General features: G+C 37.2%; 1 protein-coding gene across 37 annotated transcripts in view; it reads left to right on the forward strand.

Annotated features, from left to right (window-relative positions):
• Positions 1-21,895, forward strand: part of LOC129619891 (uncharacterized) — a 684,565-nt gene that overhangs the window by 221,446 nt on the left and 441,224 nt on the right. For 20 of the 37 annotated variants that reach the window (XR_008698259.1, XR_008698260.1, XR_008698241.1 and 17 more), the window contains one exon: positions 7,457-7,584. The exons of 10 other annotated variants lie outside the window; for them this stretch is intronic. Coding sequence is in view for 16 of the 27 variants with exons in the window: in XM_055535362.1 (XP_055391337.1) it covers positions 7,457-7,584 (128 nt within the window). In the remaining 11 variants the exon portion in view is untranslated. Of the gene's footprint in view, positions 1-7,456; positions 7,585-16,048; positions 16,466-18,483; positions 18,534-21,895 lie in introns of those variants that run through there. 7 more of the 37 variants (XR_008698261.1, XM_055535366.1, XM_055535365.1 and 4 more) reach the window with 2 other exon arrangements.

Raw genomic sequence — 21,895 nt, forward strand, 5'->3', positions numbered from 1 at the left:
GATGGTAAAAAATTCTGCTTGCAATGCAGGAGACCCAGGCTTGATCCCTGGGTCAGAAAAATCCCCTGGAGAAGGGAGTGGCCCCCCACTCCAGTATTCTTGTCTAGAGAATTCTACGGACAGAGAAGCCTGGTGAGCTACAGACCATGGGCTTGCAGACTCAGACACCACTGAGCCTCTACCACTGCTATCACAACTGCATACAGTGGGAACTACATGCGTATCGGAATTGTTACTGCAGTTATCAAAGCTTTCTTTGTAACTCAGACTAAGATCCATTTTCATTTCTTCACCACATGATGTTGCCCATATGCTCCCCAGGGGTGCCAGATATGCAAGTCAAAATTATCTGACTCCAAATCAGAGGTGTGGAATAGTGTCTAAATTATTTAACTTCTCTGAATCTTAAGCACTGCATCTAAGAAAATGCACAGTTTAACAGTAGTATTTCAAAGGATTGTCAAGAAGATTAAATAAGATAAATATGCAGTCTTTTTTATTTGTAGTCATTTATGTCTATTAGCAACTTCTCTTCTACCTCCCAGCAAATGTTTGGATCATTTTAGCCTGCTATTCCCTGCAAAAGTAGCATATGTTATATTTTAAATACTATACAGTGGAACAATTCTCTGATCATTTTAGATGGGTATTTATGACCATTGGTAGGTCAGTCAGAAAAGAATCTGCCTGCAGTGCAGAAGACCTGGGTTTGGTTTCTGGGTTGGGAAGATCCCCTGGAGAAGCAAATGGACACCCACTCCAGTATCCTTGCCTGGAGAAGCCCAGGGACAGAGGAGCCTAGTGGCTGCAGTCCCTGGGGGTCGCAAAGAGTCGGGCACAACTGAGTGACTGACACTTTCACTTTATGACCATTACAAAATAATGGTTGGAAAAGATTGGTTTGAAAAAACAGTATATTTGATAGATTCAGTTAAAGAAAGAAATTAGTATTTAATGTCAACTGGATCAATAAATTACATGGTTAAGAGTCTTCAATTTTCAAGTAGTTTGATGTCATTTACAAATGTATTGGACTTCTTAGGTGGTTCTAGTGGTAAAGAACCCACTTGTCAGTGCAGGAGACATAAGAGACACAGGTTCGGTCCTAGGCCAGGATGATCCCCTGGAGGAAGGCACTACCCACTCCAGTATTCTTGCCTGGAGAATCTGATGGACAGAGAAGCCTGGTGCGAGTCCATAGCGTTGCAAAGAGTCAGACACATCTGAAGTGACTTAGTACACTTACAGAAATGTATCATTGAACAATTTTCAGAAAACCTGATTCTGTACATAGGAGCATACCCTGATATATACCTGAGATATTTCCCCAAAGTTAAATCATAAAGCATTTTGATACAGTTTGGAAATACTGTGAGTCAGTGTGCTAACCAAGTAATTATGTAATTTAAAATCTCACTGTGATACAGGCTTTAAACATCAGTCATCCTTGTTACTCATTTCACTTTTGTTAAGCAGTGCAGGTAATTCCTTTTCTTCACTGGAAACTTCTCACCAATTATATTTTACATGTGTTGGTTGTAACAGAGATGTGAAGGACTTGGTAGATTTAATTAATTCAATACTAGACTGAGGTCAGCCCTGGGATTTCTTTGGAGGGAATGATGCTGAAGCTGAAACTCCAGTACTTTGGCCACCTCATGCAAAGAGTTGACTCATTGGAAAAGACTCTGCTGCTGGGAGGGACTGGGGGCAGGAGAAGAAGGGGACGACAGAGGATGAGATGGCTGGATGGCATCACTGACTCGATGGACATGAGTCTGGGTGAACTTCGGGAGTTGGTGATGGACAGAGAGGCCTGGCGTGCTGTGATTTATGGGGTGGCACAGAGACACAACTGAGCGACTGAACTGAACTGAACTGAACTGAGACTGAACTCAGAAAGAATAAACAAAGTAATGTAACTAAATATTGAAGCTGGATTTGCTATTTAGATTTTCTAAGGACTATTTTTTAGCATCTCCTTTACAGAGAGAGAACATGTTTTTACATTTTTGTAGGAAACAGAACAGATTGTGCTGCTTTCTCTCTTTGATTTTTCCCTTTGGTACCTTGACTGTGTCCTTAGGAAGAGCTTGCTTTCTTTTCTCCTTGCCTGTTAGAAATAACAATCTTAAGTTCATAAAATATGGAAGGAACATAATGTTAGGAAACACAAGAAAGGAATAAAGAATAAAATGTATAGCAAAACTAAAACAAATGATGTTTAGATTAGTATCTGGTCATTGTGGCATCTATATTTCCTGAGATATCTCTGGTTATTTCTTTAAAATGAGTATCATTAAACAAAAACTTGAAATACTAATATTTAAAAAGTCCTCTTCTTTCAAGTTAAATCAGAAGTTAGAATCATCATTTATTCAATTTCTTTTAATACTATTCTTTCCTAGGAATTTGAAGAATATACTTATAGTGTATATTTTATCCCTGTTCAATATTTTCTCAACATTGAGAGAAAATAGCTTTGTGTATGCTATTTTAAGAAATATTGTCATTTAATAATTGCAAATTTAAATGATTATCATATTTTCATGGGGAAAATTAATTGACCATTCTGACCTTTATTAAGCCACCAAGACAACTTAAACCTTTAATTTTAGCTGACAATAAATCAAGATAGTGGAAAGAAAATTACATATATATTCATAGTAAAGGAATTATGATAGTGATACTTTTTCTAAAACTTTACATTGAATATTTTAAGGTAAAAGAAATGTGCAAATTTGGGTTTCAAATTATATGTCAAAGAGCCCTAGAACCCCATTTTATAATCTCCTCATAGCAGCTGCTTTGTCTTTTAACACATATACATCCTGATGAAAGTCTATTGTTCCAAAAAAAAAAAAAAAAAAAAAAGACAAAACTATTGTTCCATCAGGTAGATCACATGCTTCTTTCATTTCAAACATTTTTCATCTTGCAAATAAACTAAAGCTCAGAAATGCAGATAGCATGTCCAAGATGCCATCAACTCATTGACATTCCCAGTGGAAATTTACTGTTGAAATGATTTCTTAGCTAACTCTTGATATGTTCTGCAAACCATGAAAGTATCATAGAGAAGTGGTCTGTACACATCAGTGAAAGGGGAGAAATAGCCAACTGGAATTACTGTAATGATAGGTGACTACAGGGGTTTGAAGCAGTGAAATTTTGACATGCATAAAAATAAAATCAAATCTGACATGCACATTATTGTTCCCAAATACCACTTCTTTATGAAAAATGATATCAGATCCTATTTCTAGGAATCTGTAAGTGAACAGAATAGTAATTCACAGCTACAGGGAATTCTTGCAACACTTATTAGGAAATGACTACTTTGGAGCTTTAAGCAATTAAGAGATTTATCTTCTAAGATCCCTATTTCCTGTTCTAGTCAGACTAAACACTATAAAAACGAGGTTGGCAACATGTAGATTCATGTGTAATTGTTATGCATGGTCTCATAAAAATATGCATTTGACAAAGACCTTTCAACCTCAGTTCCTTGTAAGGACAGCAGGACTTAATGGGCCAGAAAGCAGGTGTGCAATCCAGACAGAAACTGCTCTGTGCAGTGCAGTACAGTGGTTGGGCAGAATCATGCTTTTGTTTTTCTTTCCAGTGTCATTGTACAGTCTATTTAGATGCTTTCTATGAAACTATGTCTAATATCTATGGTTTGGGTTGTATCAGAGTGTATTATTAGTAATATATCAAGTCAGTGACAAAAGCAGTGAAATTATTTTGTAATTGGGCTCTCCTGGTGGTTCAGTTGGTTAAGTGTCTGCATGAATGGGAGACTGAACTCTCAGGTTCAGTCCTGGGGTGGTAAGATCCCCTGGAGAAGGAAAAGGCAAACCACCCCAGTATTCTTACCTGGAGAATTCCATGGACAGAGGAGCCTGGTGGGCTACAATCCATGGGGTCACAAAGAGTCGGACACAACTGAGTGACTAACACTTTCACACTTTTCTTTTGTAATGATTAATGTAAGCAGGCAGACATAAGGTGTTTTATGAACTATGTTATATCAGGACCTATTCTATAGTTATATATATATGGTATTAATATGTTTTAATGTACATTTTACTATTTCTAGTATATACATTTATAGTTTTAGGTACAGTATGTCCTTTCAAAATAAATCTTCCATGCTTAGGAAAATTATATTTCCAGAAATATAAACTTTTTTGTATTTCTATGTACCATAAATACGTAATTTCAGTTAAATTTAAACATCTTAAATTAAGATGCTTTTGAAAATATTATTTCATTATTATAGTTACATATCCAGAGTATGACCATAGATGCATTATAACTATGATGTGGTTTTAATAGGTATACAATGGCAGGTGAAAATGGTATGATATAATATTATGAGACACAGCATTAAGTAACAGGTTGAAATCAGTAGCATTGTTTATTATGCTTTTTAATTTTGCTGGCCAAATTCCAGAGAACTCTAATAATCAAAACAATACAGATTTAAACAATACAATATTCTTTTTACAAAATAAGGCATTTAAAATGATAACTTGTCATTAAATGTGTGCAGAAATGGGAAAAAGGCAATCTTAACCACAGCTGCTGGGAGACTTTATCAGTACAGTTTCTTCTGGAAGGAGCTTGACAATTAAACAAAATTGCTGAAATATTTGTATCTTTTGATTAAACTAAACTTCTAAAATTATCCTGAGGAAAAAATCAAATGTATATGAATATTTATTTTCCAAATGGTAGTCATCATAGTATTTATGCTACAAAACTGGAAATATCCTAAGTGCCCAATATTTGGGGAAAGGTAAAATAAATTATTATGTATCTATAGAATAGATATTTTATAATCATCATACTTGTATTTTAGAGAACATTAATTATATTGGAAAATATTATTTCATATATAATGTAAACAGGAAATTTAGATGACTACATCACCAAATTAATTTGTATTTGTATTAAATAACCAGAAGGATAAACATTTATATATAAGTTAATTGGGTGATATAATAGTACTTTTATATCATCAAATTGATTTGATGATACAGTGATAGTTACATTTAAGAAATAAAATTAATATTTTTAGTTATGTTTTTCAAAATTTTCTACAGTGAATATATATAGCTTTTACAATATGAAAGACCTTTTTAAAATTTTAAAAGTAGAATTACTTGAAATCTATAAAATTCAATTACTTTGTGTATTTAATGAAAATATTACCTTTATGGTTAATGTTTAAAAACCATTTATATAGTGATATAGAAGTTTACTGGACAGGAGAAATAGTTCATCATATTTAGGATCTGAGTTTTGGCATTATTTTATACCAGAGACAAAGGTAGTTATGTTGTTGGCTATAACTGGAACTATAGTCCCAGTTTGTTTTAGTTGTTTCTTATGTTCCAGAGGTTAGCTGTAATATGGTGTAAGAGTGTGCTTCCTAGAATTAAACATTATGTAAATAGTTTCTCCCGAAGAGTCTTTCTAGGTTTCTTTTTATGTCTAGGAGGGCAAAATTATACTCCCAAACATAAATTTGGAAACAGTCTCATTTTCTACTCCCTACTACGATCTCCCCTTTCAGTTCAGTTCAGTTCAGTCACTCAGTTGTGTCTGACTCTTTGCGACCCCATGAATCACAGCATGCCAGGCCTCCCTGTCCATCACCAACTCCTGGAGTTCACTCAAACTCATGTCCATCGAGCCGGTGATGCCATCCAGCCATCTCATCCTCTGTTGTCACCTTCTCCTCCTGCCCCCAATCCCTCCCAGCATCAAGGTCTTTTCCAATGAGTCAACTCTTCGTATGAGGTGGCCAAAGTATTGGAGTTTCAGCTTCAGCATCAGTCCTTCCAATGAACAATGTTGACATTCTAAAAGAATCAGCTAACTAAAATGGACTGGAATGGGTGAATTTAACTCAGATGATCATTATATCTACTACTTTGGGCAGGAATCCCTTAGAAGAAATGGAGTAGCCACCATGGTCAACAAAAGAATCTGAATGCAGTACTTGGATGCAATCTCAAAAATGACAGAATGATCTCGGTTTATTTCCAAGGCAAACCATTCAATATCATGGTAATCCAACCCTATGCCCCAACCAGTAATGCTGAAGAAGCTGAAGTTGAATGGTTCTATGAAGACCTACAAGACCTTTAGAACTAACACCCAAAAAAGATGTCCTTTTCATCATAGGGGACTGGAATGCAAAAGTAGGAAGTCAAGAAACACCTGGAGTAACAGGCAATTTTGGCCTTGGAGTACAGAATGAAGCAGGGCAAAGACTAATAGAGTTTTGCCAAGAGAATGCACTGGTCATAGCAAACACCCTCTTCCAACAACACAAGAGAAGACTCTACACATGGACATCACCAGATGGTCAACACTGAAATCAGATTGATTATATTCTTTGCAGCCAAAGATGGAGAAGCTCTATACAGTCAGCAAAAACAAGACCGGGAACTGACTGTGGCTCAGATCATCAACTCCTTATTGCCAAATTCAGACTGAAATTGAAGAAAGTAGGGAAAACCACTAGACCATTCAGGTATGACCTAAATCAAATCCCTTATGATTATACAGTGGAAGTGAGAAATAGATTTAAGGGACTAGATCTGATAGATAGAGCGCCTGATGAACTATGGACGGAGGTTTGTGCCATTGTACAGGAGACAGGGATCAAGACCATCCCCATGGAAAAGAAGTGCAAAAAAGCAAAATGGCTGTCTGGGGAGGCCTTACAAATAGCCATGAAAAGAAGAGAAGTGAAAAGCAAAGGAGAAAAGGAAAGATAAAAGCATATGAATGCAGAGTTCCAAAGAATAGCAAGGAGAGATAAGAAAGCCTTCCTCAGTGATCAATGCAAAGAAATAGAGGAAAACAACAGAATGGGAAAGACTAGAGATCTCTTCAAGAAAATTAGAGATACCAAGGGAACATTTCATACAAAGGTGGGCTCGATAAAGGACAGAAATCATAGGGACCTAACAGAAGCAGAAGATATTAAGAAGAGGTGGCAAGAATACAGAGAAGAACTGTAAAAAAAAAAAAAAAAAAAAAAAAAAAAAAAAAAAAAAAAAAGACTCTCCCCTTTAGCCCAGTTTAAATATATTGTCTGTTAAAACAAACTTCCTGTGGCCACAGCCTAAAATATTTACAGATGATGTAATTTGGCTCTCTATTAGTACTTTTTTTAAAGAAAATTTATCAGAAACTACCAAGGGAAATTGTTGCTTATTTTCTGTGGTCACTAGCTTCCTGTTAACAACTTATTTCCTTCACACCAACAAAATAGCTCTATCATTGCAGCATTCTTAGCCCAAGGGCCTTTAACAGTTTCTTCATGTTGTGTGATCTGAAATTGTACCTGTTATGTGGTGAAATGCAGAGATACGTAAGTTATCAGTAAATAGTTGTTAATTCTTCCATTTACCACTTTATACATTTTTTCCAGTTGGCCCATTATATAATCTACATGAAGATGTGATTAAAATAACTCTGAAACAAAGAGTGAGAACAAGACAGAGGTCATGGGGTGGACAGGGGGAACCCACCAACATGTATGTGAACCCAGAAATCAAGGTAAGTGGGATGTTAAGTAAATCTAGTAAATGAGTCAAGAAATTAACAAGAGTCAAAAGTTTTGTGATCCAGGAGAGATAGTGAATAAAGTGTATTCAGTTACCCAATGGGAGAAAAACATAGGGCACTGCCCTAGTGGCTCAGATGGTAAAGAATATGCCTGAAATGCAGGAGACCAGGGTTCGATCCCTGAGCTGGGAAGATCCCCTAGAGAAGAGAAAGGCTGCTGCTGCTGCTGCTAAGTCACTTCAGTCGTGTCCGACTCTGTGTGACCCCATAGATGGCTACCCACTCCCATATTCTTACCTGGAGAGGAGACTGGGAGGCTACAGTCCCTGGAGTCGCAAAGAGTCGGATACAACTGAGCGACTTTCACTTCACTTCAGAGAAACATAGGAGCCTTAAGTCTAAATAGATTAATCCAGAAAACAAATAAGTAGACATCTATGACCAGAGTCTATAAACTATTTTGGGTGTTCAGAAAATTGTGAGATACCATAAGCATAGGAAAATCTAAGGATAAAAATTCTACAAACTGCGGCTAAAAGAGCAGACAGTCCATAGGTCTTTATTGTTAGAGAAAGGCAGGGAATAGCTATACTTTTTAAACAGTTGTTGAGAGATAATGCAATTTGTCTAGAATATTGAATGTGGCCTAATTTTAAGCCACTGGACATTTGCTTAGGGAGCATTTTCCAGCCAAGTCTTCATTCTTCACGTGCTTGCTAAGCCTGGCAAGAGCTAGTAGAGAAGTGGCAGCCTGACCAAGTTTCAGTTCAGTTCAGTTCAGTCGTTCAGTCATGTCGGACTATTTGAGACCCCATGGACTGCATCACGCCAGGCCTTCCTGTCTATCACCAACTCCCAGAGTTTACTCAAACTCAGGTCCGTTGAGTCAGTAATGCCATTGGACAATCTCATCCTCTGTCGTCCCCTTCTCCTCCTGCCTTCAATCTATCTCGGTATCAGGGTCTTTTCAAATGAATCAGTTCGTTGCATCAGGCAGCCAAAGTATTGGAGTTTCAGCTTCAACATCAGTCCTTCCAATGAATATTCAGGACTGATTTCATTTAGGATGGACTGGTCCTTGCGGTCCAAGGGACGCTCAAGAGTCTTCTCCAACACCACAGTTCAAATGCATCAATTCTTCAGCACTCAGCCTTCTTTATAGTCCAACTCTCACATCCATACATGACTACTGGAAAAATCATAGTTTTGACTAGTTGGACCTTTGTTGGCAAAGTAATGTCTCTGCTTTTTAAAATGCTGTCTAGGTTGGTCATAACTTTTCTTCCAAGGAGTAAGTGTCTTTTAATTTCATGGCTGTAATCACCATTTGAGTGATTTTGGAGCCCCTCAAAATAAAGTCTGTCACCATTTACATTGTTTCCCCATCTATTTGCCATGAAGTGATGGGAATGGATGCCATGATCTTAGTTTTCTGAATGTTGAGCTTTAAGCCAACTTTTTCACTCTCCTCTTTCACTTTCATCAAGAAGCTCTTTAGTTCTTCTTCACTTTCTGCCATAAGGGTGGTGTCACCTGCATATCTGAGGTTATTGATAAATCTCTCGACAATCTTGACTCCAGCTTGTGCTTCATCCAGCCCAGCATTTCTCATGATGTACTCTGCTTATAAGTTAAATAAAACAGGGTGACAATTACAGTCTTGACATACTCCTTTCCCGATTTGGAATCAGTCTGTTATTCCATGTCCAGTTCTAACTGTTGCTTCCTGACCTGCATACAGACTTCTCAAGAGGCAGGTCAGGTGGTCTGGTATTCCCATCTCTTTAAGAATTTGCCACAGTTCGTTGTGATCCACACAGTCAAAGACTTTGGCATAGTCAATAAAGCAGAAGTAGATATTTTTCTAGAACTGTCTTGCTTTTACAAAGATCCAACAGATGTTTTGGCAATTTGATCTCTGGTTCCTCTGCCTTTTCTAAACCTACCTTGGACACCTGGAAGTTCATCGTTCATATACTGTTGAAGCCTGGTTTGGAGAACTTTGAACATCACTTCGCTAGCATGTGAGATGAGTACAATTGTGTGGTAGCTTGAGCATTCTTTGGGATTGCTTTTCTTTGGGATTGGAATGAAAACGGACCTTTTCCAGTCTTGTGGCCACTGCTGAGTTTTCCAATTTTGCTGGCATATTGAGTGCAGCACTTTCACAGCATCATCTTCTAGGATCTGAAAGAGCTCAACTGGAATTCCATCACCTCCACTAGCTTTTTCGTAGTGATGCTTCCTAAAGTCCACTTGACTTCACATTCAAGGATGTCTGCTCTAGGTGAGTGATCACACCATAGTAATTATCTGGGTCATGAAAATCTTTTTTGTATAGTTCTTCTGTGTATTCTTGCCACCTCTTCTTAATGTCTTCTGCTTCTGTTAGGTGCATACCATTTCTGTCCTTTATTGAGAACATCTTTGCATGACATGTTCCCTTGGTATATCTAATTTTCTCGAAAAGGTCTCTAGTCTTTCTCATTCTATTGTTTTTCTCTAATTCTTTGCACTGATCACTGAGGAAGGCTTTCTTATCTCTCCTTGCTATTCATTGGAACTCTGCATTCAAATGGATATATCTTTCCTTTTCTCCTTTGCTTTTGGCTTCTATTCTTTCCATAGCTCTTTGCAAGCCCTCCTCAGACAGCCATTTTACTTTTTTACATTTGTTTTTCTTGGGGATGGTCTTGATCCCTGTCTCCTGTACAGTCATGAACCTCCGTCCATAGTTCTTCAAGCACTCTGTCTATCAGATCTAATCCCTTGAATTTATTTCTCACTTTCACTGTATAATTGTAAGGGAATTGATTTAGGCCATACCTGAATGCTCTGTGGTTTTCCCTACTTTCTTCAACTTAAGTCTGAATTTGACAATAAGGAGCTCGTGATCTGAGCCACAGTCAGCTCCCAGTCTTGTTTTTGCTGACTGTATAGAGCTTCTCCATCTTTGACTGCAAAGAATATAATCAATCTGATTTCAGTGTTGACCATCTGGTAATGTCCATGTGTAGAGTCTTCTCGTGTTTTTGGAAGAGAGTGTTTGCTATGAGCAGTGCATTGTCTTGGCAAAACTCTATTAGTTTTTGCCCTGCTTCATTCTGTACTCCAAGGCCAAAACTGCCTGCTACTCCAGGTGTTTCTTGACTTCCTACTTTTGCGTTCCAGTCCCCTATGATAAAAAGGACATCTTTTTTTTTTCGTGTGAGTTCTAGAAGATCTTGTAGGTCTTCATAGAAGTGTTCAACTTCAGCTTTCTCACCATTATTGGTCAGGGCATAGAGTTGGATTACTGTTATATTGAATGGTTTGCCTTGGAAACGAACAGGGATCATTCTGTCATTTTTTAGATTGCATCCAAGTACTGCATTTTGGATTCTCAGCCAAGTTTGCAAAAACATTTCTATGTCAAGGACTAGAAAATTTACTTAGATGAGAATAGAAACTCAGGATCATAATGCCGTATAGTTTTGAAAGATTCATTTCTGATTCATATGCTCTGCTTTTCCAACATTGTTAGGTAATGAAAAAAATGTGCAGTCTTTGCCTAAAAGGATTTTCGCGTAGGTAGTTTTGGAAGACTCCTTTGAGAGGCTGCCCTTAGGGAGTCTATTTCACAGTCATAGACTCAGCTCATTTAGGTCTTCTTTACATCTAATCAACTCTTTCTTCTGTTTAATTTAAACATAATGAAGACCTTTCAACAAATTTTTATTTTGTATCCTGTAACTTTTCAATCTCAGGATTTCAGGAATTAAAGAACTTTCTGGAAGTCTAGATATGTAGTACTTTTGCCTGGGACTCAAATATAAATGAAGAATGTGTCAAAATAATTACACTCTGAGTGTGCTTTTTTTTTAACATCAGACAATTGACTAAACTTCAAAAAGTCAAAGATATGTGTTTTTTAAAATCATATTTTAGTGAGACTATTATAAAAGATAAAGATGTAAGCACTGATCAGTATTTAGAATTGGTTCATTCTTCCTTCTGTTAAGTACTGGGTCATCAGTTTTGGTTTCTTGTGCCATGTTATTGCTTCCGGATAGCTCCTACAGAAAAATATCTGGTTCAAACCACAAGTAAATTAATTAGGGATTTCAGAAGATACTCTGGTCAGTTGCACACAAGATAAAGATGAAGGCTGTAGGGAAATTACTCATATGAGGAAGAACTTATAACAGAGAACATTGAATACCTATGTCACCTCTAGTCAATAGACACATCCTACCCCTTCACCTCCTCAACTGTTCTTGCACCTGTAAAACCATAGGAATGGGCATTTCAGGACATATTTGATTGGTTCAGAGGCAGAAACCTGATCCATCTTAAGCCGAACAAATGTATTTATAAGATTATACACACACACACACACACACACACACACACACACATACATATACAGAATCTGATGAAGAGTATCAATGTTTCCCTGGTGGCTGGAAACCAGGATGTTGGATTTTCATATCATGTGAGAAAACCAGGCTGCAGAGAAACAAAACAGACAATAAAGAGATGGATATGGAAGAGATGGAGAGGTGAGCCCTTTGGTGAATATTAATTAGTGTGAAAGAGATTCCTTGCTTAACCAAACTTTCATCAGGCTCCCAAAACACCTCCTAGGCTCATTTGAACACTTCCTTATAAATCTAGTTTTAGCAAGAACCCTGAAAAGTCAGTGTAATCTTACCCCAAACCTGGGTTTCCCTGGTGGCTCAGCTGGTAAAGAATCCACCTGCAATGCGGGAGACCTGTGTTCGATCCCTGTGTTGGGAAGATACACTGGAGAAGGAGCAGTTACCCGCTCCAGTATTCTGGCCTAGAGAATTCTGTGGACTGTACAGTCCATGGGGTTGCAAAGAGTCAGACACTACTGAGCAGTGTCACTTTCACCCCGCCCCCAGTCCACATCTTTGATATCAAATCACCCTCAGAGTCTGATCAGGTTCCTCATCCCGCATGGGTCCTCATCCTGCACAGTTCCCCAGGTGATGTCTGATAACCCGAGTTTGCCTGTCAGAATTCTCATAGGTCTTGAGGACCTATAAGGTCTTGAAGACATTCCCACCTGCCTGTGCTATATTCAGACATGAACTCAGTGTATCTCCTCCACTGATAAATACTGTTGCAATGGTCCCCATAGCTATTGTGATGGTCCTAAATAAACTCTGCCTTACCATCTTTAATGTACATTTAGTTTAAGTGTCACGTAAGACCTATCTGCATATTTCCTTTTTTTGCATTTGGATGTTTAGTTCTTTCTTGGATTTTATGGGCCAATAAATTTCTGTTTCCTGTAAGCTAGCTTAGTTGTTTTTTGGGGTCATTTACATTTTAAAGACTTGATAAAAATCTTAATCTCAATACCTATTTTGTGCTTTCCTTTTTTTTTTTTTTTTTACCTTACTGGCATATTACTGACATATAATGCTGTATAAATTTGAGTTGTACAACAAAAATAATTTGATATATTTATATATTGAGAAATGATCACCACAATATTTTTAGTTAACATCCATCAGCCCATATAATTGCATTTTTTTCTTGTGATGAGAATTTTTGAGATTTACTCTCTTAGCAACTTTCAAATATTAGCGCAGTATTGTTAATTATAGATACTATGCTGTATATTATTTCCCTTCCCTGGTAGCTCAGAGGTTAAAGCATCTGCCTGCAATGCGGGAGACCAGGGTTCGATCCCTGGGTTGGGAAGATCCCCTGGAGAAGGAAATGGCAACCCACTCCAGTACTCTTGCCTGGAAAATCTCACGGATGGAGGAGCCTGATAGACTACAGTCCATGGGGTTGCAAAGAATCGGACACGACTGAGCGACTTCACTTTCACATGCTGTATAATAAATCCTCAGAACTTATAAATGAATGTTTGTGCTTTTTTGACTCCTTCACCAATTCCCCTATCACTTAACCTCTGCCTCTGGCAGCAACAAATATGTTTCCTGTTTCTATGAGTTTTTTTAGTTCTATGTGTAACATCATACAGTATTTGTCTTTCTCTGACAAATTTCACTTAATGCCTTCAAGTTCCATTCTTGTTGTTGCAAATAGCAAGATTTCCTTCTTTTTTTAAGCTAAATGATATATCTATATCAACACTGATATAGATATATATTAAATCTTCTTCATTCATCTGCTGTTTTTTACTTCTGTTTTTGGCTATTGTGAATAATACTGCAATGAATAGAAGAGGTGCAGGTATCTCTTTAGAATACAGATTTCATTTCCTTTGGATATATATGCAGAATTGCTAGATAATGTGGTAGTTCTATTTTTAATTTTTTGAAGAAGTTTTTTGTAGTTTTGAACCAGTAGTGGCTGAGCCACGTTATAGTCCCACCAACAGTGTACAAGGGTTCCCTTTCCTCAACATGCTCACCAGCACTTGTTTTTTCTTGTCTTTTTGATGACAGCCTTTCTAAAAGGTCTAAGGTGATATCTCATTGTGCTTCCCATTTGCCTTTCCCTGATAATTACTGATGCAAGCACCTTTCTGTGTATCTGTTGGTCATCTGAGTATCTTTGGGAAAATGTCTATTCACTTTGCCTATTTTGTAATTGGATTGCTTGGGTATTTTTGGCCACTGAGTTGTATAAATTCCTTATATATTTTGGAAATTAATCCCTTATCATATATGTGTGGTTTGCAAATATTCTCTCTTCCATAAATTGCCTTTTTATTTTGTTGACCATTTATTTACTTGTGCATAAATTTTTAGTTTGATGTTGTCCCACTTGTTTATTTTTTATTTTTTTGTTTGTGCTTTAGGTGTTAGAACAGTCTTATTATTTTGCCCTTCTGTTTTTTAAGTATGTTTCAGGTGAAATTAATTTGTAGTTATATTAATAATTTGATCAATAACCAAGATATTTTGGAAGAAAGAACACAAGAGACTATCAGTAACATGCACAATAATGTATTGTACAATACAAAGTAAAAAAAAAAAAAACCTAAAAGTGAATGTGGATAAATTCATAATATGAAATGCAGAAGACATAATGGTTATTTTATTTAGATTCCCTAGAGGTAGAGCTTTAGACTGCTATTTGCATGTAATTTGTTACATTCATGGTGCTACCATGAATGAATGAATGAATGAGGGAAGACAGAGGATGCGAGATAATAAGAAATAAGAAATGTATTTTCAGCTGGAGTCCATCCAACTCCAGCTGAATACAATGGGGAACTTAACTTTCATCTTGAAGCCAAGGGACCAGCTTTTATATTCCTCTCTGGGTCAGTCATTGACTGTCCTACCACCCCTACCCCAGAGAGTTGTGACCTCCCAGGTGAAACAGCTCCCAATCAGTTGAGAGCAATTCTCTTGGGAAGAAGGGCAGTTGTGAGCCATGAACCATTAAAGCTTACAGTAGCTGGAGGATGGAGGCAGCAGATAGATAAATAGGGTCTTGCCATCTAGGCAGATAACATTTACCTATTATAATAAAAAATAAAAGAAATTCTTAAGGGAGATAAGACATATTTGCTAAAGTTTAAAAAATAAACTTCTCCATGCCAAAATTACAACATCAAAAACTGTATACAAAATTAATAGGCAAGGAATCAACTGTGAAAAAAATTGGAAAAAATTGAAACAAAAATTGATGGTGTTATATTTAATAGGCTCTTATTACTAAAGGAATAAAATCAGTCTAAAAACATAATCACTCGCAAAGTCAAAGAAACCAAAATAAAATTGATCTTTTACTATGCAATGTTTCAGTCATATTAATGGTTATAAATTTTAAAAATAATATAATAAGCATCAATGTATCTAGCACCTTGCAATCACAAGTGCTTTAAAAAAAAATTCGGTTTCCAATAACATCCATTTTCACAATAAAAAATGAACATGATGAACTAGGGGTTTATTTTTCAAATGATTAGCTATTTTTTGCTAAATACTAAATGTAAAGTATTATCTTCCATATATTTAAACTTGACACTAAATATTTCATTCAGCAAGTTGCTTTACTTGCCCAGCATTATGTTTATCATGTTATAGAAGTTCTCTTATACTAACATTTCTCTTAATTAGTTCAAATAGATGCTGAATTTTAAAATATCTTTTCTGTATCCATTAATATTAGTCTTTCTTATTCATGAATGTTATGTATTGAATACATTTTGTTTTTTCAAGATTTATTTTATTTTATTTTTTGTCTGTGAAGTGTCTTTGTTGCTGTGCACAGGCTTTTTCTAATAGCAGTGATTGAGGGCTAATGTTTGCAGTGCATAGGCTTACATTTTCTAAAATTAAACTAAACTTGCATTTTTAAGGAAAGCCTAGCTTGCTTATGAACATTTTGTTTAGAATTTTAAAAACTAAGATTCTATAATTTGAAATTCTTTTTACTCCTAGTATTCTTTATTGGTTATATTAGGCTTATGGAATGATTCAGAATCTTATTCTCTTCATTGCATCTTTTTAAACAGTATATATGGAGCTTGCCTGATAGCTCAGAGGGTAAAGAATCCTCTTGCAATGCAGAAGACATAGGAGACTGGGTCTTGATTCCTGGGTTGGGAATATTCCCTGGAGGAGGAAATGGCAACTCACGCCAATGTTCTTGCCTGAAAAATCTCATGGACAGAAGAGCCTGGTGGGCTATAGTCCAAAGGGTCCCAAAGAATCAAACAAGATGAAGCAGGAGCACAACAACTTTAAAGAGTTTATATAAGAATGGAATTACTAGTTCTTAAATATAAAACCTATAAGAATATCTAGATTTTTATGTATGGATGGAAGAGGGAATTAAATTTTAACTATTTTTTTTAAGTTTATGAGCCTATATCTAGTCATATATTTCATTTCTTTTTTTTTAAAAATTTTATTTTATTTTTAAACTTTACAATATTGTATTAGTTTTGCCAAATATTGAAATGAATCCGCCACAGGTGAATTCATTTCTTATTAAAGTTTCATTGAGTATAGTTGCCTTACAGTGTTGTGTTAGTTTCTGCTATGTGCGTGCATGCTAAAATGCTTGTTGTGTCCAACTCTGTGCGACCCTATGGACTGTAGCCTGCCAGACTCCTCTGTCCATGGGATTTTCCAGGTAAGGATACTAGAGTGGGTGGCCATGCCCTCCTCCAGGGGATCTTCCCAACTCAGGGGTCAAACCCACATCTCTTACATCTCCTGCATTGGCAGGCAGGTTCTTTACCACTCATGCCACTTTGGAAGCCCAGTTTCTGTATACAACAAAGTAAATTAGTTGCATGTACACATATATCCCTTCCCTCTTGGATCTCAGTCCCACCCACCCTCATCCCATGTATGTAGGTCATCAAAGAGCACTGAATGGAGTTTCTTGTGCTATTAGCAGATTTCTACAAGCTATCTATTTTATCCATGGTAGTCTATATATCTCAATGGCCCACTTCATCCCATATACTCTCCCCCTTGTCCACATGTCTGTTCTCTATGTCTGCATCTCTATTCCTACACTGCAAATTGGTTTATCTGTATCATTTTTATAGATTCCACATATATCTGTTAATATATGGTGTTTGTATTTCTCTTTCTGACCTACTTCACTCTGTATGACAGACTTTAGGTTTATCCACATCTCTGCAAACAATCCAATTTTGTTTGTTTTTATGGCTGAGTAACATTCCATTGTATATATGTACCACATCTTTATCCATTCATCTGTTGATGTTAATTGAGTTTGTTTCCATGCTGTCAGTTCAGTTCAGTTGCTCAATCATGTCTGACTGTTTGCAGCCCCATGGACTGCACCACATCAGGACTCCCTGTACATCACCAACTCCTGGAGCTTGTTGAAGCTCATGTCCATGGAGTTGGTAATGCCATCCAACCATCTCATCCTCTGTTGTCCCCTTCTCCTTCTGCCTTCAATCTGTCCCAGAATCAGGGTCTTTTAAAATGAGTCAGTTCTTTGCATCAGGTGTCCAAAGTATTGGAGTTTCAACTTCAGCATCCATCCTTCCAATGAATATTCAGGACTTATTTCATTTAGGATTGACTGGTTTGGTCTCCTTGCAGTACAATGGACTCTCAAGCATCTTCGCCAACACCACAGTTCAAAAGCATCAATCCATGTCCTAGCTATTGTAAATAGTTCTGTAAGGAATATTGAGGTGCAAGTATCTTTTTGAATTATGGTTTTCTCAGGGCATGTGCCCAGTAGTGGGATTGCTGGGTGATATGGTAGTTCTGATTTTAGGTTTTCAAGGAATCTGCATACTGTTTTGGGCTCCCCTATTGGCTCAGATTGTAAAGAATTCACATGCAATGAAGGAGACCCAGATTCAAACCACAGGTTGGGAAGATCCCCTGGAGAAGGAATGGCTATCCACTCCAGTATTACTGCCTGGAAAATACCATGGACAGAGGAGCCTGGTGGGCTACAGTCATTGTTTTCCACCCTGGCTGTATCAATTTATTGAGTTTTGGTGTTTTGAAGTGTTCTTGAATTCTTTCCATTTGTCTAACATTTCAAATTTATTTTTAAACATACCCCAGGACTGTGCCTCCCAAATAGCTGGGAGATTATAGATACAAAGGAATATATGTAGGTAAAATCACTGACTGAAGGCTACTCCTGAGAATATCAACTCTCCAGTATATCCAGCCTATTCCATACATGCGCCAAGCAGCCCATAAAAGTCTTCAGGAGTAAAGAGAGTGATAATTACATATAGTAAGAAACTCAGTATACATGGGGATGATGAATACTAAGTAAACATATATATATATATATAGGGCACTGATTGAATCTGACATGGGTGCCTAGAATATTAATTATTGTCTTCTTCCTTTTAAAACTAATTTGTGGTCTAAATCATTCTATTTACTACTTCATTAAAGTTGCATATAATGAAATTTGCATATGTCTTCCCAGGTGCAACAAGTGGTAAAGAATCTGCCTCCAATGCAGGACATATAAGAGAGGTGGGTTTGATTCCTGGGTTGGGAAGATCCCTTGGAGAAGGGCATGGCAACCCACTCCAGTATTCTTGCCTGGGGAATCCCGTGGACAGAGGAGTCTGGTGGGCTACAGTCCATAGGGTGACAAAGAGTCAGACATGACTAAAAAGACTTAGCACTCACACAAAGTTGCATATGGTTGTACAGGTCATGTTTTCATTATCATTTAATTTAACTGTCTTCTAAGGACTGCTATTAGTTTTAACTTAGGTTATTAGAAATATATCTTAAAAATTTCCTCATATATGTCATTTTAAAGTCTCATTGCCTTGAATATATGTGTGAATCTTTCGCCCTAGTCTCCAGTGAGGGTTCTGGGAGACTGCTAAATTTGATGATGTCTTTAATGAATTCTAAAAAAAAAAAAAAAAAATCTCAGAATTATCCATGTATTCACTTCCTTGGTTCAGTTCAGTTCATTTGCTGAGTTGTGTCTGACTCTTTGCGACCCCATGAATCACAGCACTCCAGGCCTCCCTGTCCATCACCAACTCCCCGAGTTCACCCAGACTCACATCCATCTAGTCAGTGATGCTATCCAGCCATCTCATCCCCTGTCATCCCCTTTTCCTCCTGCCCCCAATCCCTCCCAGCATCAGAGTCTTTTCCAATGAGTCAACTCTTCACATGAGGTGGCCAAAGTACTGGAGTTTCAGCTTCAGCATCATTCCTTCCAAAGAACACCCAGGGCTGATCTCCTTTAGAATGGACTGATTGGATCTCCTTGCAGTCCAAGGGACTCTCAAGAGTTTTCTCCAACACCACAGTTCAAAAGCATCAATTCTTCGGCACTCAGCCTTCTTCACAGTCCAACTCTCACATCCATACATGACCACTGGAAAAACCATAGCCTTGACTAGACGGACCTTTGTTGGCAAAGTAATGTCTCTGCTTTTGAATATGCTATCTAGGTTGGTCATAACTTTTCTTCCAAGGAGTAAGCATCTTTTAATTTCATGGTAAATCTATTTAAATAGCTCAGATATTCTAATTCTATGTCCCATGTTTGTCAAAGTTTTTTTCATTTTTTTAATCTCCTTGTGTTTTATGCTTAGAATTTAAAAATTTTAGATTTACTTTTTACATATATCTGACAGTTAACTAGTGCTCTCCAGTTATATTCATCTGATATTTAAGCCCACGCATTAAATTTTAAATTTCAGTGACTGGGCCTGGGTTCTGACCATGATGGAGGGCCATGATGGAGGGCCTAGTATCAAACTTGTTGCCGGCCAGAAGGCAGGTAAAAATGGATGAAAGTTTTTTAGGTATTGGATGACAGGCAATGTAGGACTGTGGTTCTTGATAAAGAACAGAAGCACATAAGAAGAAACAATCATTTTCCACCTGAAGGAAGTTACTGATCATCACACATGGAGGTAGGGGCTTAGCAGAAGTCAATGCTCTTCATAGACTGAGAAAACAGAGATGAGATTTCAGGGTTTCTGAACCAGTTGGTATATTTGGAACAAGACTCTGCAGAAAAGGAGAATGCAGATAGAAAGTCCAAGAAATATGTGAGGAATTTCTATAAGTCCCTGGGTAAAGTCTGGATTTAGAGTAAGATTCATTAGGCCTAAAAGAGAGTATCTGCTGTTAAATTGAGAGCTGAATACAGATAACACAAAGTCATTCAAAACTGGGATATGCTGTAGGTCTAGCCAGTCAGGAAGGAGATACTTTGCAGAGTAATGCTATAAAGTAAGGCTGCACCCTTGGTATAAGGGAAAAGCAAACATAAATTAGCACATATAGCTAAAAAGAAAGGAAGCCTACAAGATCTAACAGCAATATAATTACCTGACAAAACAAAACACAATCCTGACAATGAACTGCATATCAATCATAATGTTTAACATATAGTCAATAATAATTAGATATACACAAAAGGAGAAAAAGTAGGATTAATGGTAAAAATGAAATAAGTTAACATTAACAGATTCCAGGAGGACATAATTGCATGCTAAGTCGCTTCAGTCATGTCCGACTCTGAGACACTGTGGACTATAGCGTGCCAGGTAATTATTGGAATTAATAATACAAGCACTTTAAAAATGACTATTAAAAATGTGTTCAATGACTTAAGGAAGAATAGAAACATTAGGAATCAGATGATGGGCAATATCAGTAGAGAAATGCAAACTATAAAAAGGAATCAGATGAAAATTCTATAATAGAAAAGTACAATATCTGAGATAGTAAATTCTTTCAGTGGGTTTTTGCAGACTGGAGACTGCATAAGAAATAGTAAGCTGGAAAGCAAGTCAATAGAAATTATCCAGTCTGAGAATCAGAGGAAAAAAAAAAAAAAACCTGAAAATAAATGCACATAGGATCAGTAACTTGTGGAACAATATCAACCACCTAACTATTTGCAGCTGGACTCTCAGAATTAGAGGAGTTTCAGAAGAATAGGAGGATGACGAAGGAAAGTTATGACCAACCTAGATAGCATACTGAAAAGCAGAGACATTACTTTGCTAACAAAGGTCCGTCTAGTCAAGGCTATGGTTTTTCCTGTGGTCATATATGGATGTGAGAGTTGGACTGTGAAGAAGGCTGAGCGCCAAAGAATTGATGCTTTTGAACTGTGGTGTTGGAGAAGACTCCTGAGAGTCCCTTGAACTGCAAGGAGATCCAATCAGTCCATTCTAAAGGAGATCGGCCCTGGGTGTTCTTTGGAAGGAATGATGCTGAAGCTGAAACTCCAGTACTTTGGCCACCTCATGCGAAGAGTTGACTCATTGGAAAAGACTCTGATGCTGGGAGGGATTGGGGGCAGGAGGAAAAGGGGATGACAGAGGATGAGATGGCTGGATGGCATCACTGACTAGATGGATGTGAGTCTGGGTGAACTCGGGGAGTTGGTGATGGACAGGGAGGCCTGGCGTGCTGCGATTCATGAGGTCGCAAAGAGTTGGACACGACTGAGCGACTGAACTGAACTGAACTGAGTGGGTACAAAAAATTTGAAGACATAATTGCTAAAACATTTTCAAATTTGAAGTAAAAATTCAACGTACATTTTCTTTAAGTTCAGGTATCTCAAGTAGGATAACTACAAAGAAAATCATACCTAAGCACACTATAGTGAAAGGTAAAAAAACAAGAAAAGGGAAAAATGCTATGAGCACATAGAATAAAAAGCATATTACACACAAGGCAAATACCACAAAAAGAACACTGAATCCATTATAAGAAACAACTGAATTCAGAAGACACTGAAAAATATCTTTAAATTGCTGAGGTAGTAAGTGGGTTAAAATGCAGAATTATATACCTATAAAGTATCCTTTAAAATGTGGGTAAAATAATGACTGGACAAA

The sequence above is a fragment of the Bubalus kerabau genome, chromosome 9, assembly GCF_029407905.1.
Source record: "Bubalus kerabau isolate K-KA32 ecotype Philippines breed swamp buffalo chromosome 9, PCC_UOA_SB_1v2, whole genome shotgun sequence".
NCBI lineage: Eukaryota > Metazoa > Chordata > Mammalia > Artiodactyla > Bovidae > Bubalus > Bubalus kerabau.